At 39.1% G+C, this 18,673-nt stretch overlaps 1 protein-coding gene across 6 annotated transcripts in view; it reads left to right on the forward strand.

Moving 5' to 3' along the window:
- Nucleotides 1-404: 404 nt before the first annotated feature.
- Nucleotides 405-18,673, forward strand: part of PLEKHA5 (pleckstrin homology domain containing A5) — a 250,338-nt gene continuing 232,069 nt past the window's right edge. For 4 of the 6 annotated variants that reach the window (XM_025401931.1, XM_025401933.1, XM_025401932.1 and 1 more), the window contains exons 1-3: nt 410-611; nt 775-854; nt 3,126-3,183. In XM_025401931.1, the coding sequence (XP_025257716.1) occupies nt 523-611; nt 775-854; nt 3,126-3,183 (227 nt within the window). In that variant the 5' untranslated portion in view covers nt 410-522. Of the gene's footprint in view, nt 612-774; nt 855-3,125; nt 3,184-18,673 lie in introns of all 6 variants that reach the window. The other 2 variants (XM_025401935.1, XM_025401930.1) reach the window with 2 other exon arrangements.

Below are 18,673 nucleotides of genomic sequence, written 5' to 3' on the forward strand. Positions count from 1 at the left end.
AATCTGTTGGCTCTCCAACAGCTCTTATAAAACAAAGCTCGGACGCTGTGTTTTTGTTGTTTGAAAGACAGAGAAATCAAGGGCGCGGACATTATTAGGCTCCCTTTGATCGCGCCCTGGGATGGGAAGCCTTCGGGCAAAGCCCTGGGGGCAGGACGCGTTTTTTTTTTTTTTAATCGATCCCGGAACCTTCGCGCGGCGGAGGGGGTGGGCACGCGGGAGGGGCCCGAGGGAGGGGTCTGGGGCGCGGCGCTGCTTGCCCATCCCCCGAGCGCGCGGCGGGGCAGCCGGCCGGCGGCCGTGGGGATGGAGGGGCGGTGACGGGGGCCGGACCCTGCCGGGGCGGCGGGGCGGCGGGGCGGGCACCGCCCGAGGGGGTAGGGCGCGCGCGGGGGCGCGCCGGGCCGGGGAGGCGCGCTCCGGCCGCGCTCGCTCCGCGCTCCCTTCGCTCGCTCGTTCCCTCCTCCCTCGGCAGCCGCGGCGGCAGCAGGAGAAGGCGGCGGCGGCGGCTGGGGATCAGACATGGCGGCGGATCTGAACCTGGAGTGGATCTCCCTGCCCCGGTCCTGGACTTACGGGATCACCAGGGGCGGCCGAGTCTTCTTCATCAAGTAAAGAGCCGGGGACGACACGGGGGCCCCGCGGGGGCGGGAGGGCAGGAGGCGGGCGGCTGGCGAGATGGGGGAGAGCCCGGGTCTGTGCCCCTGCAGCCCCTCAGCTCGCCGCCGCGTCCCCTCTCACGCTCCGTGTCTGCCCCTTCTCTCACCCCTGCAGCGAGGAGGCCAAGAGCACCACCTGGCTGCACCCCGTCACCGGCGAGGCCGTGGTCACCGGACACCGGCGGCAGAGCACAGGTAACACCGGGCCCGAACGGAGTTGGGCTCCGCCTGGAGGAGGCGGCAGAGCCCGGGCCGCCCGGCTCCCAGCAACCTGCCCGGTGCCGCGGGCCGCGGGAGGCGGCGAGGCGAGGCGGGGCGGAGGCCGGGAGGGGGCGGCCGCAGGTAGAAGGGCCACGGGGGCTCCGCCGCCGGGAGTTCTCTCCAGTCTCGGGGCGCCTCTTTCTTCTCAGCCTTTCATCATAACTTGGAGACGGCGCCCTCTTCCTGCGCCCTCTCCCCCATCCCAGCCTAGACGACCCTTGCGCCCCTGGAGTGGCGACCCTCCCATCCCTGAAACCTGGAGTCCTGAGTTTTTCCTCCGCGGCCGCTACTCACTCCCCGGCCACCCCCAGCTGCCGTCTTGCTCCTCAGCAACCTTTAGGCAGTCCTTGCCCACTCCCCTCCCTGCAGCCCCAGACCCTGCTCGCCCGCCGGGATAACGTAACCACATCCTCCCCCTCCTCCCGGGAGCGCTGCCTCCTGCCGTGCAGCTTCCTCCTCCTCTTAGGTGGGACTTGTGGGTAGGTGGTTGATGGAGGAGGAGGAGAGGAGTTCGGGGGTGCTGCGATCCGCTCTGTGACAGGGAGCGGCTCGGGAAACGCTTGGCGCGTTCCCTCCTGCCACAGGAGGAGCAGCCGGAGCCGGAGGAGGCGTTCGCAGCCTCAGTTGTTGGCGATCCGGATCTAAAGTCCCCGCCAGCCGCACGGAGGTTGCACAGACTGCCAGGAGGCGGTGGGCGTGCGAGGGGGTGTCCCGTGTGTGGGCACCGGGCCCTGTTTGGAGGGGGTCCGTGGGGAAGCGGCTCTCTCGGATGGCTTTGGGAGCTTGTTTGAATGCTCAGTGTGAGTGGAGCTAGAAAAGGCTCCTCGTAGTTTCTGTGCTGGTCTGGGTTTCTTTTATCATTCTTTGTTTACATTTGTGAAACTTGTTTGTCTTTGAAATGTAACATGTGTTCTCTTACTGGCCTGCCTCCAGTGCTGGTGATTGGAAAGGTTTGAGAGCAGTTTGGGTCGAAGGCAAGGCCAGTTTCAGCAGTCCTCAGAGCTGGCCTCTGGGATACACTCTCTCCGACTCTGACATTCTGTGAATCTGTTAAAGTTGCCAGGATATTGAACAAACCTGCTTCTCTGTGAAATGCTGGAGTTCACTGAAGTGACTAATGTCTCCAGATTTGCAAAAAGGTGGAGGAAGAAAGGAAAGGCTGGTGTAGCAAGCATGATGAGGTTACATTTTTAAGGCATTTCTGACTAATACACCGTCATGTTTCTCAATTCCCCGGTGCAGGCTTTTGCTTCAATATACCTTTCTGGTGTTTTACACGCATATTCCAACTTTGATGGCCTCTTTGCTTTTATGGATAATAACAGATTTATTTCATTAAAGACGATATTTCATTAAAGACGAGATTAAATAATTATCCTATGGAAATATGTGTGATATAAATATGTGTCCTAGTTACCCTCACAGATTTGATAACATTCACGCCACAGAAAAATTTTATTCTCTTATGTGATTTCACTTATTTTTTTTTTTTTCTGGTTTGGTTTATTTTGCTTGGACTCTGTGGTTTTGTACACACATCAGTTGTTTTTACTTCCAAGAGGTATTTTGATGAAATCCAAACAACTTGTCATTAATAAGTAATATGTAGCACATAATGATACCATTGTTCACCTGAATTATTCCCAACTTTACTACTTGAAACTTCACATCTCTTAGTCAAATTTTTAGAAACAAACACGGAAGTATTCGGTGCCATTTCTTTTCCACTAATTAAGTACTTAGGAAGTTCTGCATTCTCTTCGGTGACACTTCCTAGATGGATTCATTTGTGTAACTGAAAAAAATGGTCTTAAGTAGACACAGTATACCCAAGAAGAGGCAGGCGTTGCCTGTTACGCACAGTTTTGGTTTTTTGCTAGTCATTCATGAGTGTTTCACCTGGGATTAGAAGGCCTCCCTTTGCTTTCTTGGATGCCAGAACATAGTTCCTCTCCACCCTAATATATTACAATGTGTACTCAGGTCAGATAATCTCTAATATTGTGGACATTTTTCTGATGGCTTTAAATTTGAATTGCTATTTTTCAAAAAACGATATCTACTATTGTATTGGCAGCTCAACACTTTTTTTTGGTTAGTAATCTACTTAAAACAGCTAATAAATGAAAATGAATAATTAAAATTGATTGAGACTTATTTGGTATCATTGAAGTAATACTAATTGTAATATATGTATTGTTTTAGATTTGCCTACTGGCTGGGAAGAAGCATATACTTTTGAAGGTGCAAGATACTATATAAAGTGAGTTTTTTGACTTTCGTTTTTTCTTTCGTAAGTAGAATGCTGTGATTACTCCTCAGCTGAATAGTTGTATGCTCAGTCTTAATCGTGATTTTCTAAGGTTTATCATATAATGGTGACTGTATTCTTTATTTTGTATAGTATTGGAATTTTGAGAGAAAAAATGGCACTGTTAGTTTTCTAATGTTATTTGCCTGGAATATTCATCGATTCATTGATTTGGAAATTAAGATCATTTATGGCCACTTTTAAAAATCATTTTGTATCTTTTTCAGTTTTTTCTTTTGGAATAGTCCAGCTTCATCAGAATATGACTACAATTACCTTTTTTTTTTTTTTTTTTTTTTTTGGTGCTTCTGTGTATATTCCTAGGTAATAGAGGATTATACTCTTTGGTCATTAGCTATGTGGTACTTAAAGTTTTGATCTTTGATTATCTGTGCTAAAAGATAACAAACAAAAAAAAACTTTGAGTTACGTGAACATCTTTTTTTTTTAAGTGAACCTTATTCATATATATTTTAGCCAGGGCTGTTTACAGGCAGCAAAAGTGATGTAAACCTAGGCACAATTTGGTAAACAATGGTGGTCAGGGAGTAAAAATAGAAATAATTACTAAATATTTCATGAGCAGATATTGGAGCATTGTTTGTATTTTTGCTTCAGTTTATTTAAATATGTCTAAAGTCAAGATGTTTTATTGATACGTTTGTTTAAAAAAGGCTTTTAATAGAGCTTGAGAGAAAAGATGACCAGTCAGTCCCAACCTTAAAACCAATTCTTTAGAATATTAAACTAATCTCTGTTCAAACTTAATAACTTAGTACTACTTGGAGACAAATACAAAGCTGGAGGTCAACATCATGTAGGAAAAATTTTAATCCCCCAAGGAAAAATGTAGGTGGTTTTTGTCTTTTTGTTTTTATATTAGAAACTGTTTACCTAAGAGCTTGTTTGTATTGTTTAACCTTATTTGTTGTTTAATTTTAATAAACTGAGACATGAAAGAGAATACTGAAATACCAAACTTGGTTAAGATTTCAGTTGTTTATTAACAATAACAGATACCTAGCTAAAGTTACCTTTATTTCATTGAGCCTAGAAAGTTATTTTTACTATGACATTTTTAAGATCATGTTATATACTTCCAGTAAATTATAATTACCTGTATGGTTCTTTAATCTTTTAGAAAGATACTTATATAAAACATCAAGGGCTTTTTGTAAGTATTAGGAATGCTTGCTTTTGGATGTAGAAATAGAGAAAGCAGAAGATACAGGAATGGAATAGTTTCATGGTATAGTCCTTCTGTGAATATTTTTGGGTGAAATCTTTTATTTGGAGATTATACTATACATTATTAGAAGGCCTAAAAAAATACTTGAGTGAAATGCAGTCATCACATATTTTTCTATTGGTTATTTCCGTCCTAAATTAAAGTGAGTTGGTATTGCCACGAAAAGGGATGCTTCTTTTTTTGTCAAGCTAGTAGTATGATATTTGTGAAGAAAAACAGTTTTTTCATTTCAGGTCATTTATTCAATGTAATTTTGACTACTGTACATTAAGCCTAGCTCATCTTATAAAAACAGAGGTAACATTTGAATTTTCAATAAAATTTTAATTTCTTTGCATGTATTCTTGGATGAATGTTTATTTGACAGTACAAAATCTTACTCTGTGTGGGCTGAGTATGTATGTTTTAATTTAGAACTAAGCTGTTAGGAAGACATTGAGTGAGTTTCTTTTGTTTTATGAGCCGTTTTGATTAGGTTTTCTTTTATGTTTACTTAAACAAATTAGAAATTTATTTGAGTGCCATGTCTAATGCCTAAGTAGGTTTATCTGGAAAATTAAGACAGTATTAAGAAAGCTGTAATAATTTTACTTTAAAGACATTTTTAAACTTGTAGGTTTTAATCATTTTGGTATTCATAGGCAATAATTATGTCCAAAAGTAGCAATAAATAATTTATAATGTTATGAAAGTAATTTCTCCTAAAATTGAGCATAGTGTAGCGTATCACTCATTAAACTTTAAAAAAAATAACCATTGATAAATGTATGATGTACTGAATGTTAGGTGCTACTGCTTTATTTTTCTGGGTTATGTCAGAAGATTAATTTCTGTTAAGATTAGTTAAATCCCTAATGTACGCTGTAATTTCCTAGAAACTTTTTACTTGTTTGTATTGTTACTTATCATTCTAATAGGATAGAGGTACTACTTTTATCTTAAACTTTACAATTTAGAGTACCTTCACATACATTATTCATTCATGAAGTAGTCAGAATTACTACTTCCATTGTCACACACATAATAAAACAGCAGAAACATGCTTTTGGAACTTACAGTTTGCAAAGACAGCAGGATGAGAAACCCCAGGAACATAAACTATATTTAGAATATTCAGAGTGGAGGGAAAGATAGGAGTCTAAGGTAGCAAAGTGCTTAGTGTTGGTTTTCATTGTCGTTTCTTTCTCAGATGAAGAAAGGTGGTTACTGATCAAATTGTATGTAAAGGAGGTTACAGGGTTATTGGGGTGGATTTTGTTCATATGGGAAGTGGAAAGACAGGAACGCCAGTGAAAGACATGTCAGCCCTTTGACTATTCCTGATCCTGTGTTCTGGAAAGTTCTTACAGCAAGAAGGGAGACCTAAAGAATTTGAGTTGTTTCTACTTCCGTTCTGAAGTGAAATACGTGTAACTCTTAAATTATTCCTCTTCTGAACAAATGTTGGTCGGTGTTAAAAACGGCAGGTTACCAGAAAGAATTTATCTCTGGATTATATTTTGCTATTGACAATTGCACCTCTGTAGGTAGTAAGAGAAGGAGAAGATTGTAGTGGGGAAGTCATAGGAACTGAACTGTGGTCTTACCTTCTTATCGACTTTGTAGCTCAGTCTTCACATCTTTAAATTAGGCTGCCTGGAAAAGACAACCTCTAAATTCCATTTCTAAATTTCTTTGAATTTTATCCTGTTCTGGGATTTATAATATTCTGGAAAACAGGGAACTCACAGTGCCAAGAAGAAATGATGCTGGAAGTATGGAAAGCTAGGTTTTCTATCCTTCTTAACTATTTTATCCTCTCTCTTTAAGCTTTGAGTAGACAACTACAGATAAGTATGAAGTATATAGTGCCAGAGTTGTGTGTACCTTCTTCTGCTGCTTTTTGTGCTTACGTTTCCTTGTAAAATGTTTGTATACATATCTTCATGTAAACAGATAGTATTGCTGTTGTTAGCAAAGGACCTGATCTGAGTAAGAGTTGTATAGGTTTGAGTTAGATAATCAGTTTATTTTATACACTTTGAAATTCATTCTTTAATTCAAGTTTGCAGCTAGATAAAAAAATACATAATATAGAGAATATATTTTCCTTTACATCCATTTGGCCAAAAAACAGTAAAATATGAAAAATCTTACTTGTTTATTTTTTTTTTTTGAGAGGGGTTTCACTCTGTCGTCCAGGCTGGAGTGCAGGGGCTCCATCACAACACACTGCAGCCTCGACCTCCTGGGCTTAAGTGATCCTCCCAGCTCAGCCTCACGAGTAACTGGGACCACAAGTGTGTACCACCATGCCTGGCTAATTTTACTGACTGACTGATTGATTGATTGATTGAGACAGGGTCTTCCTATGTTGCCCAGCATGATCTTGAACTCCTAGGCTCACGCAGTCCTCCTGCCTTGGTCCCCCAAAATGTTGGAATTACAGGCATGAGCCATGGTACCTGGCCAGAAATCTTTATCTTTAAAGATATTTAATTCTTTTTTTCTGAGTAAAGTAATTTTTCTGTGTACCTTAAGCTAGCCAGCCTCTTAATTATGTTACTGTGTGTTGGTGTGTGTAAATACAGACAGTTTGAGTTTGATTATTGAATTTCCATATTGTTTTTATAACTTAATTTATGGTGTTATCTTTATGAAGAATGCTGAAAATTAACATGAAGTGAATTTTATAATTTATGAGGTGTGGCTTTAAATATTCCGTATTCTTAACTAGAAAGCAAATAACTTAGCCCATAAAGCACAGAAGAAAATCTTACACATTTGAGTTATAAAGCTTTCTGCTTACTCCTTGAAAATATTGCTTAATGATTCTGTAATGACAGGCCATGGTAACTTAAAATGGTTGTGTTATTTACTATTCCTTTGTGCTTCAAAGTTTTCATATGGTTAACTTAGAGTGCCAAGTAAATCTTAAGGCTCTCTGAATAGTGAGAAACTTTATTCTGATTATTTAAAGGTCATTGTAGGATTGGGGATCAAAACAATATTTGCAGGGTATAAAACTATGCAAATTTTGTAAGGTTATGTTTTCATACTGCTTTTTTTTAACTTAAAATTCTAAGTTCTGGAAATTGAACCTAGATATGCAAACAGAGCATGAGGTTTTGTTTCAATATCTGCAATAGCTGAATCTAATGTATGCTAATTCCAAACTTACCAAAACTAGGGTTGCAAGTGAGGAGAAAAATCTGTTTCTTCAGATTTTCACAATTCAGAATATGAATGAAGATGGGGAATCTAGCATAACTACCATAAAAAACATTAGAATATATTAACTATATATTTGATACTTAAAGTTGTTTTATACTTTACTTTTTTTTTTTTTTTTTTTTGGAGACGGAGTTTCACTCTTGTTGCCCAGGCTGGCATGATCTCAGCTCACTGCAACCTCCACCTCCCAGGTTGAAGCAATTCTCCTGCCTCAGCCTCCCAAGTAGCTGGTATTACAGGTGCCCGCCACCACGCCCAGCTAATTTTTTGTATTTTTAGTGGAAACAGGGTTTCGCCATGTTGGCCAGGCTGATCTCGAACTCCTAACGTCAAGTGATCCACCCACCTCGGCCTCCCAAAGTGCTGGGATTACCACTACGCCTGGCCAAAAACTGTTTTGTACTTTCTGTAATAATATAACCAAATTGTGATTACTAGAACTACATAAGGCTTTAGAACACTTTGTGGGCATTATATTTCTTTTCCATATTTATAACAAAAGAGGTTTGGGCTGTTAATATGTGATTCCTTACATGTATGAAGCACTTTATGCTGATTCATTAGGTATAAAACAACTACGAACTATGATCTCAGCTTTCAAGGAGTTTGTAGTGTAGAGAGAAATATGCAGTATATTAAAACAGAGAGGTGGTGTGGGGAACATAGACTTATTTAGTGCTAGGCACTTCAGCATAGCATTAAACTCCTATAATCCTCACAGTAGCTTTTTTTTTGTTGTTGTTGTCTCTTTCCTTTTCAAGTTGGGGTGTCAGGATTCCAGCCTCAGTAGACTTTGTTGTGGAATTCTTTTTTATTTTAGCCCCAGGACCACTGCTCAGGGCCAGGTTTGCTCAATTTCCTCCTTGTATTTCCTGTGATATAGTATAATGCCCAGCATCTAGTCAGCCTCTAAAGAAGTGGTATCTGGAATGATAATGATGCTGGCTCCTGGTTATTTAAGGAGTTAATCAAGATGGAGAAAGAAGAATCCCCACAACTCAAGTGGTTGCATTTTAAGAACACTTTCTAGATTTGTCAAGGGATTTTTTTCTTCCCTAATCTGTATAGACCCCTTTGCTTCTTCTTATTCCCAAAGCTGGCCTATATTTAGGAAGCAGGAGGATGTGATCAATACAAAAAGAAAGTATTGAAGAGTTGAATAGTTGATGGCCTGGAGACAGGGCTTTACGTAGGACCTGTCTGTCCTATACAAGATGGAATTTCTTTGTATTTGTTAGCAGATGCTGTTTTGTTGTGACCATTTCATTTTTTTAAATAACAGATAAATATAAGATGAAGTTAAGGGTGGAAAGTTATGTGTATATGCAAGTTAAAGTTAAAGGTGTAAAAAAATGATACTAGGCCGGGCGCAGTGGCTCATGCCTGTAATCCCAGCACCTTGGGAGGCCAAGGCAGGCAGATCACTTGAAGTCAGGAGTTTGAGACCAACCTGGCCAATGTGGTGAAACCCCATCTCTACTAAAAATACAAAAATTAGGCAGGCGTGGTGGCGGGTGCCTGTAGTCCCAGCTACTTGGGAGACTGAGGCAGGAGAATCGCTTGAACCCAGGAGGCAGAGGTTGCAGTGAGCTGAGATCACACCACTGCATTCCAGCCTGGGTGACAGAGTAAGACTCCGTCTCAAACAAACAAACAAAAACAAAACAAAAAAATAATAATGATGCTAGTTTGAGTTGTGAGAATTCAGAGGAGGAAGAGGCAGCCTCGGCTGGGCTGTCCTGGAAAGACTTGAAGAGGTGGGAGTTGAGCTAGGCCTGAGGGTATGGATGGGATTCACTTTCAGATGGGTTGATAAGACTGGCAGGATACATTCATGGGGGTGGGCACATGTATAATATGTGAATATGTGTAATGAGCAATGCTAACTATGCTTGTTAGTGATGATTCTGTAGAAAATGCTAGGATGATGGGAGGTGAGTCTAGGAATGCTATTTGGAACCATACTGTGTCTGGGCTTTGAATGTCAGGCTGAGGTTTTTATTTTCTGGGCAAGCCTTTGGAGATGTATTTTAGTATAGGGTTAATTATACAACATGAAGGTTTTTAGGGAGATTTTAATATAGGCAGCATGGATTGGACAGGAGCAAACCTGGAAATCAAGGGGAGCATTTCTGAGTCTGTTGCCATAATTGGGTAGTTACTTGAACCAAGTTTGTGGCAGCAGGAATGGAAAGAGGCCATTGATCAAAGATGTTAAAGAGGAGTTGACAGGCCTTAGGAGTCTTGCTGGGCAAGGAGGTTAACAGAAAAAAAGAGGTCAAAAGCTACTCAAAGCCTTTGTGTCTGAATGGCTACAAGAATGATGATGAGACCCTTGACTGGAATAAAGGAGTAGGTGTGGGAGGGGGAGCCCCAGGTGGACATGTTAATGATGGTTTGGTTTTTGAGCTGTTTGAGAGGACATAGCATTTTAGGTGGCTAAAATCCGACTTTCACAAAGGACTCCTGACATTATCTTCTTACTCCCCTCATAAAAAGCAAACACAACCCACTCCCTTATCCTATCTCAGCTACCTAAATGACTATCTACCTATTTATAGATTCAGGCTGGGAATTTCATATTCATCCATCTAATTATTCATTCAACAAATGCTTATTGAATATTTTCTGTGTGCCAAGTGCTTTAAGCTTTATGAATGAAACAGACATGGACACTACTCTTAAGAACTTTATCGTTGAATTAGTGGGGGAGCTAGTAATACAATGATCATACAAATATATAAGATAGACTGTCATAAATGCTATGAAGAATATCTAATGTTTTGACTACATATATTGAAAGGCCTTAGCCCATTGTGGGGGTTACTGGGAGAGGCCTTTCTCACAGTTAAGCTCTGAACCCCTGCAGAGTGGATTAGAATAGAGCAGTGTAAAGTCACTGGAAAGATGAAGAATAAATAGCCTCCTGGTCTTGAGATTGGACCACAACCTAAGTGAAAGCATTGCCATATCTAGAGAGAGACTTGGGGGATGGGTTGGTATGGTATGGCAATTTATACAAAGGAGAAAGCTGCTGCAGAAGCTGCTCTTCATCATCCACTAGATAACAATGTTTAGCCAACTGATTTTAATGATTTTCTGAGTTCCAGTGGCAAGGTCTTCCAATTAGTCACTCACTCATGTATTCTTTCAATTCTCTTGAATACATTTTGAACTCATAGTTGTGTGCCTTAGTGATTAGTATATATCAGTAAATGAAATAAACCAAAAAATTCTGCACGTCTGGGGAGTGGAATGATGGGGGAGAGAATGTCAGATAAAGTAAACAATAAATAAGTACATTTTATAGTATGTTAGACTACACATAAATCCTCTAAGGAAAAAGTCTACTGTTTAAGTCTACTTTGTTTTCAGGAAAACAAGGAAATACTATATTACTGAAGTCTGTACTATCTTGATTAGTATGCAAGAAGTGAATGTAGACTAAATGTTAAAATACTGAAATCAGTGGGTCCAGTAGAAACCCAAAAGAAATAAGGTGGTCCTCATGAGGTACAGATGATAGACATTTCAGAGCCACTGTGGGAACATCTTGGCCACTAAGGAATGTCCTCTGAACTACTTAGGAATTCTCCAAAGTGGCCAGGAAGCCACCCACACCCAAGAGAATCTTTCGGACTATTAGTTCTCTGAAGGCAGAGATAGTCTTATACTGTAGCCATCTTTATGCTTCCAGTGCCTGGAACGTAATAGACAATTAAGTGTTTGAAATGAAGCTCTAAAACAAATTGTAAGAAAAGCAAGCCTCTTTACCTAAATCTGAACATCCCAGGGCATTTTTTTCTTCTCGTTTGTCATCTAGTCACAACTCTTGTTTTTGTAAACGTCACTGACCCAAAGCCAACTAGTATAAGCAAAAAGGAAACTATTTCTTTTTTTTTTTTTGAAGACAGTCTCTGTTGCCCAGGCTGGAGTGCAATGACTCAATCTCGGTTCACTGCAACCTCTGCCTCCTGGGTTCAAGTGATTCTCCTGCTTCAGCCTCCCAAGTAGCTGGGATTACAGGTGTCTGCCTCTACGCCCGGCTAATTTTTTTGTATTTTTAGTAGAGATGGGAGTTTCACCGTGTTTGGCCAGGCTGGTCTCCAACTCCTGACCTCAGGTGATCCACCTGCCTTGGCCTTCTAAAGTGCTGGGATTATATTATAGGCATAAGCCACCGTGCCCAGCCAGGAAACTGTTTTCACACTAATTTCAAGAGTGACGCAAGAAAATTCTTCAAGGCTCTTCCTCACCGGCTTTTTTTTCCCCCCCCACAGAAAGCTTCTCTTTAACCAGAAAAATGGTTACATGCTGCCCCAAATTATACCCGTTTAGCTTTTTAACCTAAAATGTAAGTTTTTTTTCTCTAGTTGCAAATAAAAAAATGTTGGACAAGGACTTTTGACTACCTTGGATCACATGCCTGTTCCTAGAATAGATACTGGCCTGCTGGTCTTCAGTCATTGTCTGTCCTTAGCTAGAGCCAAGGCCCTAATATTGGCAAGCCATCCAGAAACATCTAGTTAGAGAGGAAGGCCCAGTTCATCACTGGAAGTCAAGATATGAAAGACTGAAGATCAGAGGTCTTCTTATAATACAGTGTAAAATGCCTAAAGGCCAGGGAGACAATGAATCTGAGCATCTGTAAACTTCTGAGAAAAGAAGTAATGGTACCAATGATATTCAAGGAAGCCTTTTGCCTTGCGTTGCAGAAGGAATAGTTGAAGTTGTTCAGGATGGTTCAGGCCAGGACCAGGGAGGATTAAGAGAAAGTGCTGAATTTTGAGGAAGAATGAGTAGAAGCCAGTCTTAGATTGGCTGTCCTGAGCAAGTGAGTTTGAAGAAACCAATATAGCACAAGTGGCAGTAGAACTTCACTATGGTGGAAACTTCACCCTGCTAGGTGAGGCCAGGGATTCTCGTTGGTGCTTCTGAAATTACTGGCCACTTGAAGAGTAATTCCTAGACAGTGTCACTGCTTGAGTAATGTTGCCAATGCTTGCTTGCTATGATGCTGTCTACCTGGGGAGTGGTTTTTGTTCCCTATCCTTTCCAAGTAACTTGGATTCTTTACATATATTGTTTCTTTGAATAGATATGCTCTAAAAAAGTTTGCCTCTGAGGTGAAAATTCCAAATTTTGCTAAAGTGGTTGAAGTTGCATATTGTTCAATGTTAAGGCCAGGTGCAGTGGCTCACACCTGTAATCCCAACAGTTTGGGAGGCCGAGGCAGGAGGATTCTTTGAAGCCAGGAGTTCAAGACCAGCCTGCGCAACATAGTGTGACCCCTGATCTCTACCAAAAAACAATGTTTTTTTAAATTAGCTGGTCATGGTGGTGTACCCCTGTAGTCCTGGTTACCCAGGAGGGTGAGGCAGAAGGATTGCTTGAGCCCAGGAACTCAAAGCTGAGGTGAGCTATGATCATGCCACTGCACTTCAGCCTGGGCAACTGAGCGAGACACCATCTCTAAAACAATTTTTTTCAAAGTTATTCAACATAAAATATAAAACTCAGTAAAATAGGGCAGTATGACAAAATTTTGAAAAGAAATAAAGAAGTCCTTGCCCAATTTTCACAATATAAAGAAATTATATAACATGTTAAAATTAATGTGAATTTTTTCTCTGTGGAAAATTCATCCATATTTATTTTGAAAAAGCTATTCTGTTCTATCACAATATAGATATAGTCTGATAGCAATAGCTTTTTAGTGTATATATGTAAGGTATACATGTTTTGATGTACGTAATGAAATGGTTACAGTAGTCAAGCACATTAACATATCCACCTATAATCTACTCGATCAGCAAATTTCCAGTATCCAATACATTATCTCAGTCTCTACTGTAGTCTCTAAATTTATTCGTCCTCTATAACTGCAACTCTACTCATTTTGATCTCTATATTCCCATCCCCCCTCATTTCTACTCTTGTTTTTTTGTGTTTTACTTTAAAATTTTTTTTAGCTTCTACATGTAAGATCATGCAGTATTTTTCTTTCTGTCTGGTTTATTTCACTTAACGTAATGTCCAGTTCTATCTATGTTGTCACAAAAGGCAAGGTCTTATTTTTTACAAGAATATGATGAATAATATTCCATCATATTTTCTTTATCCATTCATCTCTTGATGGACATGTAGGTTATTACCTTCTTTTGGCTATTGCCAGTAATGCTGCAGTGAACATGGGAGCGCAGATGTTCCTATGAGGTGGCAATTTCATTTCTTTTGGGTATACACCCAGAAGTGGGATTGTAGATCATATATGGTAGTTCTCTTTTTAATTTCTTGAGGAACCTCCATACTGTTTGCCATAATGGCTGCACTGTTTTATGTTCCTACCAACAATGTATGAGGATTTCCTTTTTTCTGCACCTTGCAGGCACTTGCTTGATGGCATTTTTTTTAAAGTTAGTGAAGAAATACCACAGAATGATTCCAAATCAAATAATAAAAGTGTACATTTAGTGTATATGCTTCTTTTTAACCTGTTTTATAATGTTAAGTTTTTTTTCTTATAGAAGCAATTCATTTTTATTATAGAACATTTGGAAAATACTAAGGAGTATAAAGATGGAGTAAATAAAAATCATTCACAGTCCTGTTATGCAGAGAGAATTTCTACTAATATTTTGGCAGGTTTGCATAATTACATATGCAAACCTTATTGTGTACAATTATATGCATACATGCTGCATATATAGTTATGTATTGTATATGCATAATATATGCATGTATTATATACAATTATACATACAATTATGCACAATTATGTATGCGGCACATATGCGCATATTATGCATATATAATGTTTCACATTGACAGTTATAAGTATATATATTTTTAAAGATTTGAGTCTTATTGCTATTAATAATACTGTGTCAAATCCTATTTTCATTAGCTGTATTAGTATCCTTATTGTATATTTATTCAGTAGAAGATTTTTAATAACTATGATGTTCTGTTTTAGGAATACATGGTATTTAGTCCTCCACTTCCAGGTGGCTTTGTTGTTTATGAGTTTTTGCTGTGAGAAAAATTTTTATATGAATACTCTTGAATGCATGTCTATTTTATAGAATTGGAATTGAGAAAATACATGAGCCTTTTAGATGGTTCATTACTTAACATTTGCCAAATTGCCCTTTAGAAAATTTGTGCAGATTTGTTCTCACTTGAGAACATATGAGAATGTATGAAAGTGCCTTCATTTCTCCATAACTGCAATAAGTGCTTCTGACTGAATAGATGAAATTTAAAAGGTAACTGATAGAGAGTCTGTGTGGATTATTACTAGAGATTCAGATGGTTTGAAACACAGATTAGTCCTTCAGTTATGCATGTCTACATAAAGAACTACCCCAGAACTCAGTGGCTTAAAACAATGATGATTTCCAATTTCTCACTTTTCTTTGAGTTGACTAGGCTCAGCTGTACTGGTCTTCAGTTCCATGCAGTATATATAACTGAGGTCATGGGTCTGGAACAAACACCAGCGTCTCTCCTCGTGGCCTCTCATCAGTTAGTCTGTCTCAAGTTTTCTTTATGGTGTGGCAGTTGGCTTCTAAGAGGAATTATCCTAGGAGAACAGACCACAGTTTTCAGGCACTTACAAAACTTCTGCTTGTATCATGCTTGCCCATGTGGTCCTGGTTGATGTAAGTCAAAGTCAAAAGTGGGAGGAGAGCTGCACAGGGGTGCAAATACACGGAGTGTGGGACATAATGTAATGGACAACCAGAATGATAAATTAAGTTTCAGCCAGCATTGCAACTCTGTTTAGTGATAGCTGTTTGAAGTACTGTATTCAGAAGATTTTGGAGACCAACTTCTGGATCAGTGGGAAAGCATATTGTGATAAGCTAGTGACATATGCAGGGATTTAGGTGAGGAAGTGGATATACTGGTGTATTTACCATTACTAATTTAATATCTGTTAATTTTATCATAAAGTCACAAACTTAGAAAATCAAAGGAAGTCATGAACTTGAATGCTAGCCCAAATACTTTAAAACCATTTGAATACCTGAGTAAACTGACTCTTAAACTTCAGTTTATCCCAGTTTCACATTGACAGTTAATATAGTTGGTAGTAAAAGATATAAATAATTGGTATCTTAAGACTAGATTACTTTGCACAATACCCATGTTTTACACCAGGACTGCTGTTTCCCACTGATGAATGACACAACTGTAGCAGAGTTCAAACATGAGGATCAAAGTACCTATGCTAGTGATCAAGATAGTAGTGCCTTGGGTTATATGAGTGTGTAGACAGATATCTCACATACGTATGTATTTGTGTGAAGGGTGTGTCTGAGAGAGAGAGAGGAGGGAGAGAGACAGAGATTTTATGTGCTTGACTGAACTGTCAATTTGACTTTTGGATTAACTCTATGATTATTAGGAGTTATTATCAGTGGCAGTATTTGGATAAGAGTAGCACTATAGCCCTCTGCCTTCCAAGAGGACTTATAGGAAGATATTCCTACTCCTTGATGCAGTAGCATAAAGTCCTCTTTTATGATTTTTCCCTTCTACCCCATACTCTGCTCCCTACGAGGTTATAATAAGTATCAGTAGTTTAGGGTCCATTCTTCTACTCTTCTTTCTTTGCATGTACATACTTATATATATGTAAATTTTTTAACAAGAATGGAATTGTCCTATATGTACTCTTCTTTAACTTTTTATACAATAAATATCTTAGGTCTTTTCATAGTACTGGTTGAAGGTCAGTACCATTCTTTCAATAACTGTAAAACGTGCCTTAATGTTTTGTTATACTCCTGTTGTTGGACACTGAGGTTTTTTCCTATTTCCGCCCCCCACCCCCACCCAATTCCTAGAAGTGTGATAGTGAACAAATTTAAACATAATCTTTGTGGTCACATGCAAATATTTTTATAAAATAGCTGTTAGATGTAGAATTGTTGAAATAGGCTGTATTTATAGTTTAGCTTTGTTAAGTTGTAGTAAGATCCTGCTAAACCCCGTAAGTGGAGTTCAAAACATTGGAAATGCTTAAATGCATAATTGTCAGATTGAAAAATAATATTTTTTAATAAGTCTGTAGAGCTGCAAAAAACCTACAGAAGTAATAATATGACACATTGTGCAAAACTGCATAATGATTCAAAAAGCCCCAAATGACAATACATTCACTTCTTAAACTCCTTTGAGAATTAGGGTTGGCCAAATCATGGGAGACATTTGCCAATCACATTCAGATTAATTTCTGGTTTTCCTATTTGGTTTACTGTTAGGCAACTTTCTTCCAAAAAGTCTTATTTATTTATCCTTACTTGTCTCCTTGCCAGCACTTGGTATTACTGTAGTTAAGTTTTGGCTAGTACAATGGGCAAAAATGGTATCTTCTTGTTTGAATTTACATGCTCCTGATTTCAGCCATGCGTGGCATCCTTTTCAATATTTATTGCCCATTTGAATCTCTTCTGTAAATTTCCTGTTTCAGATATTTTCTGTGTTTTTCTATTGAGTTATTTTTCTTAGTGATTTATGTTAGGTATTTATTTGTATTTTTGATGTCTAAGGCCAGTTAGCTTAGTAGACATCTCGAAAATATTTTGGTTGTGCACTCCTACAAATAAAAAGTTTTTGAGTATACACCCTCAAGTATGAATATTATACATGTATTTGTTTAGAAATTATATACATGTATTACTGTCAGTCTGTGTCTTACATATTAGTAAAGCTGTATTTTCTTATTTTTATTTAAAACTAAGTGTAAACAGAGGTACTAAATATTTTCTCCTGCAACCCAGTGGAAAGCCCAGTGTGCACCCACTTAGGCAATTAGGAGTTAGTGTGCACCCACTTAGGCAGTTAGAACATAATATACCTTCGACCAGTTAGAGTTGCCAATAGGAATATGCTCTCTGTTTTGTGACCACAAAGTACATCTTCACAAGCCTGTGGGCACTAAGAATTGTGAAGTGGAAAGTAGCAATGGGTTAGACTTTGACTCTCTTACCTTAGTTAGCTGTATTACTTTGATAAAATTGATACTGTTATATACCAGTTTTCTCTCACATAAAATGGAGGGGATAATTCTTGTCTTGACCATTTTATAGACTTATGATGCTGTGAGTTAATTTATATGAACAAACTTTGAAAAGCTGTGAAACATTAAGTAAAGAGGTAAAATACGTAGGTATATGTTTTCCAAGTTTATGCCATTGGGATTCAACGAGAATATGCCTCAATGTCATTTATGCTGAAAAACAACTTAAAATGCATGGCCTGCTCATAGTGGTTTAGAAATGTGATCATTTAATCTTCCTCTCAAATAGATTTTACACCTCTTGAAAGTAGGAACTGTTACACATAAGTCAATGAGTATTTGTTGACAGTATAGCATTCACTTAATAATATATGTATTTCTTTTTTCTATTTAAGAAAGCCTTGTGACTTAGGAATTAGAAATCAGTTTCTTTGTGAAATGCCTAGACCGTGGTACTAAGGAGAGCTTTCCTTAAAGAGAAAGTTTAGGGCTGCAGATAAAAGGCAGGACTTAGCTTCAATATGTTCTACAGGAATGAAGAATTCAGGGTGTTGGTAACGTTAGGGACACTTACATAGCTGAGTGGAAATGAAGTATGAGGAGGCAATACTAAAGGCAGTATGTGGTATAGTATACCCAGGAGTGACTATGAAAACACAAACTTTGAATGAAGTTGAAGTTGTTGCTGCTGTTTGAAAAACATATTTTGTAGTTTCTTTTTTTTTTTGGAAATGAATGAATTTAACTGCAGAATGACTTATTATCAGTAAAGGGGAATAGTGGAGAGAGAAGTAAAAGAAATGAATGCCTCGTCATTAATAAGAAGGAATAAGAAAATTGGGATTGCACCAGGCGCGGTGGCTCAAGCCTGTAATCCCAGCACTTTGGGAGGCCAAGGCAGGCGGATCACGAGGTCAGTAGATCGAGACCATCCTGGCTAACATGGTGAA

Source organism: Theropithecus gelada, chromosome 11, assembly GCF_003255815.1.
Source record: "Theropithecus gelada isolate Dixy chromosome 11, Tgel_1.0, whole genome shotgun sequence".
Taxonomy (NCBI): domain Eukaryota; kingdom Metazoa; phylum Chordata; class Mammalia; order Primates; family Cercopithecidae; genus Theropithecus; species Theropithecus gelada.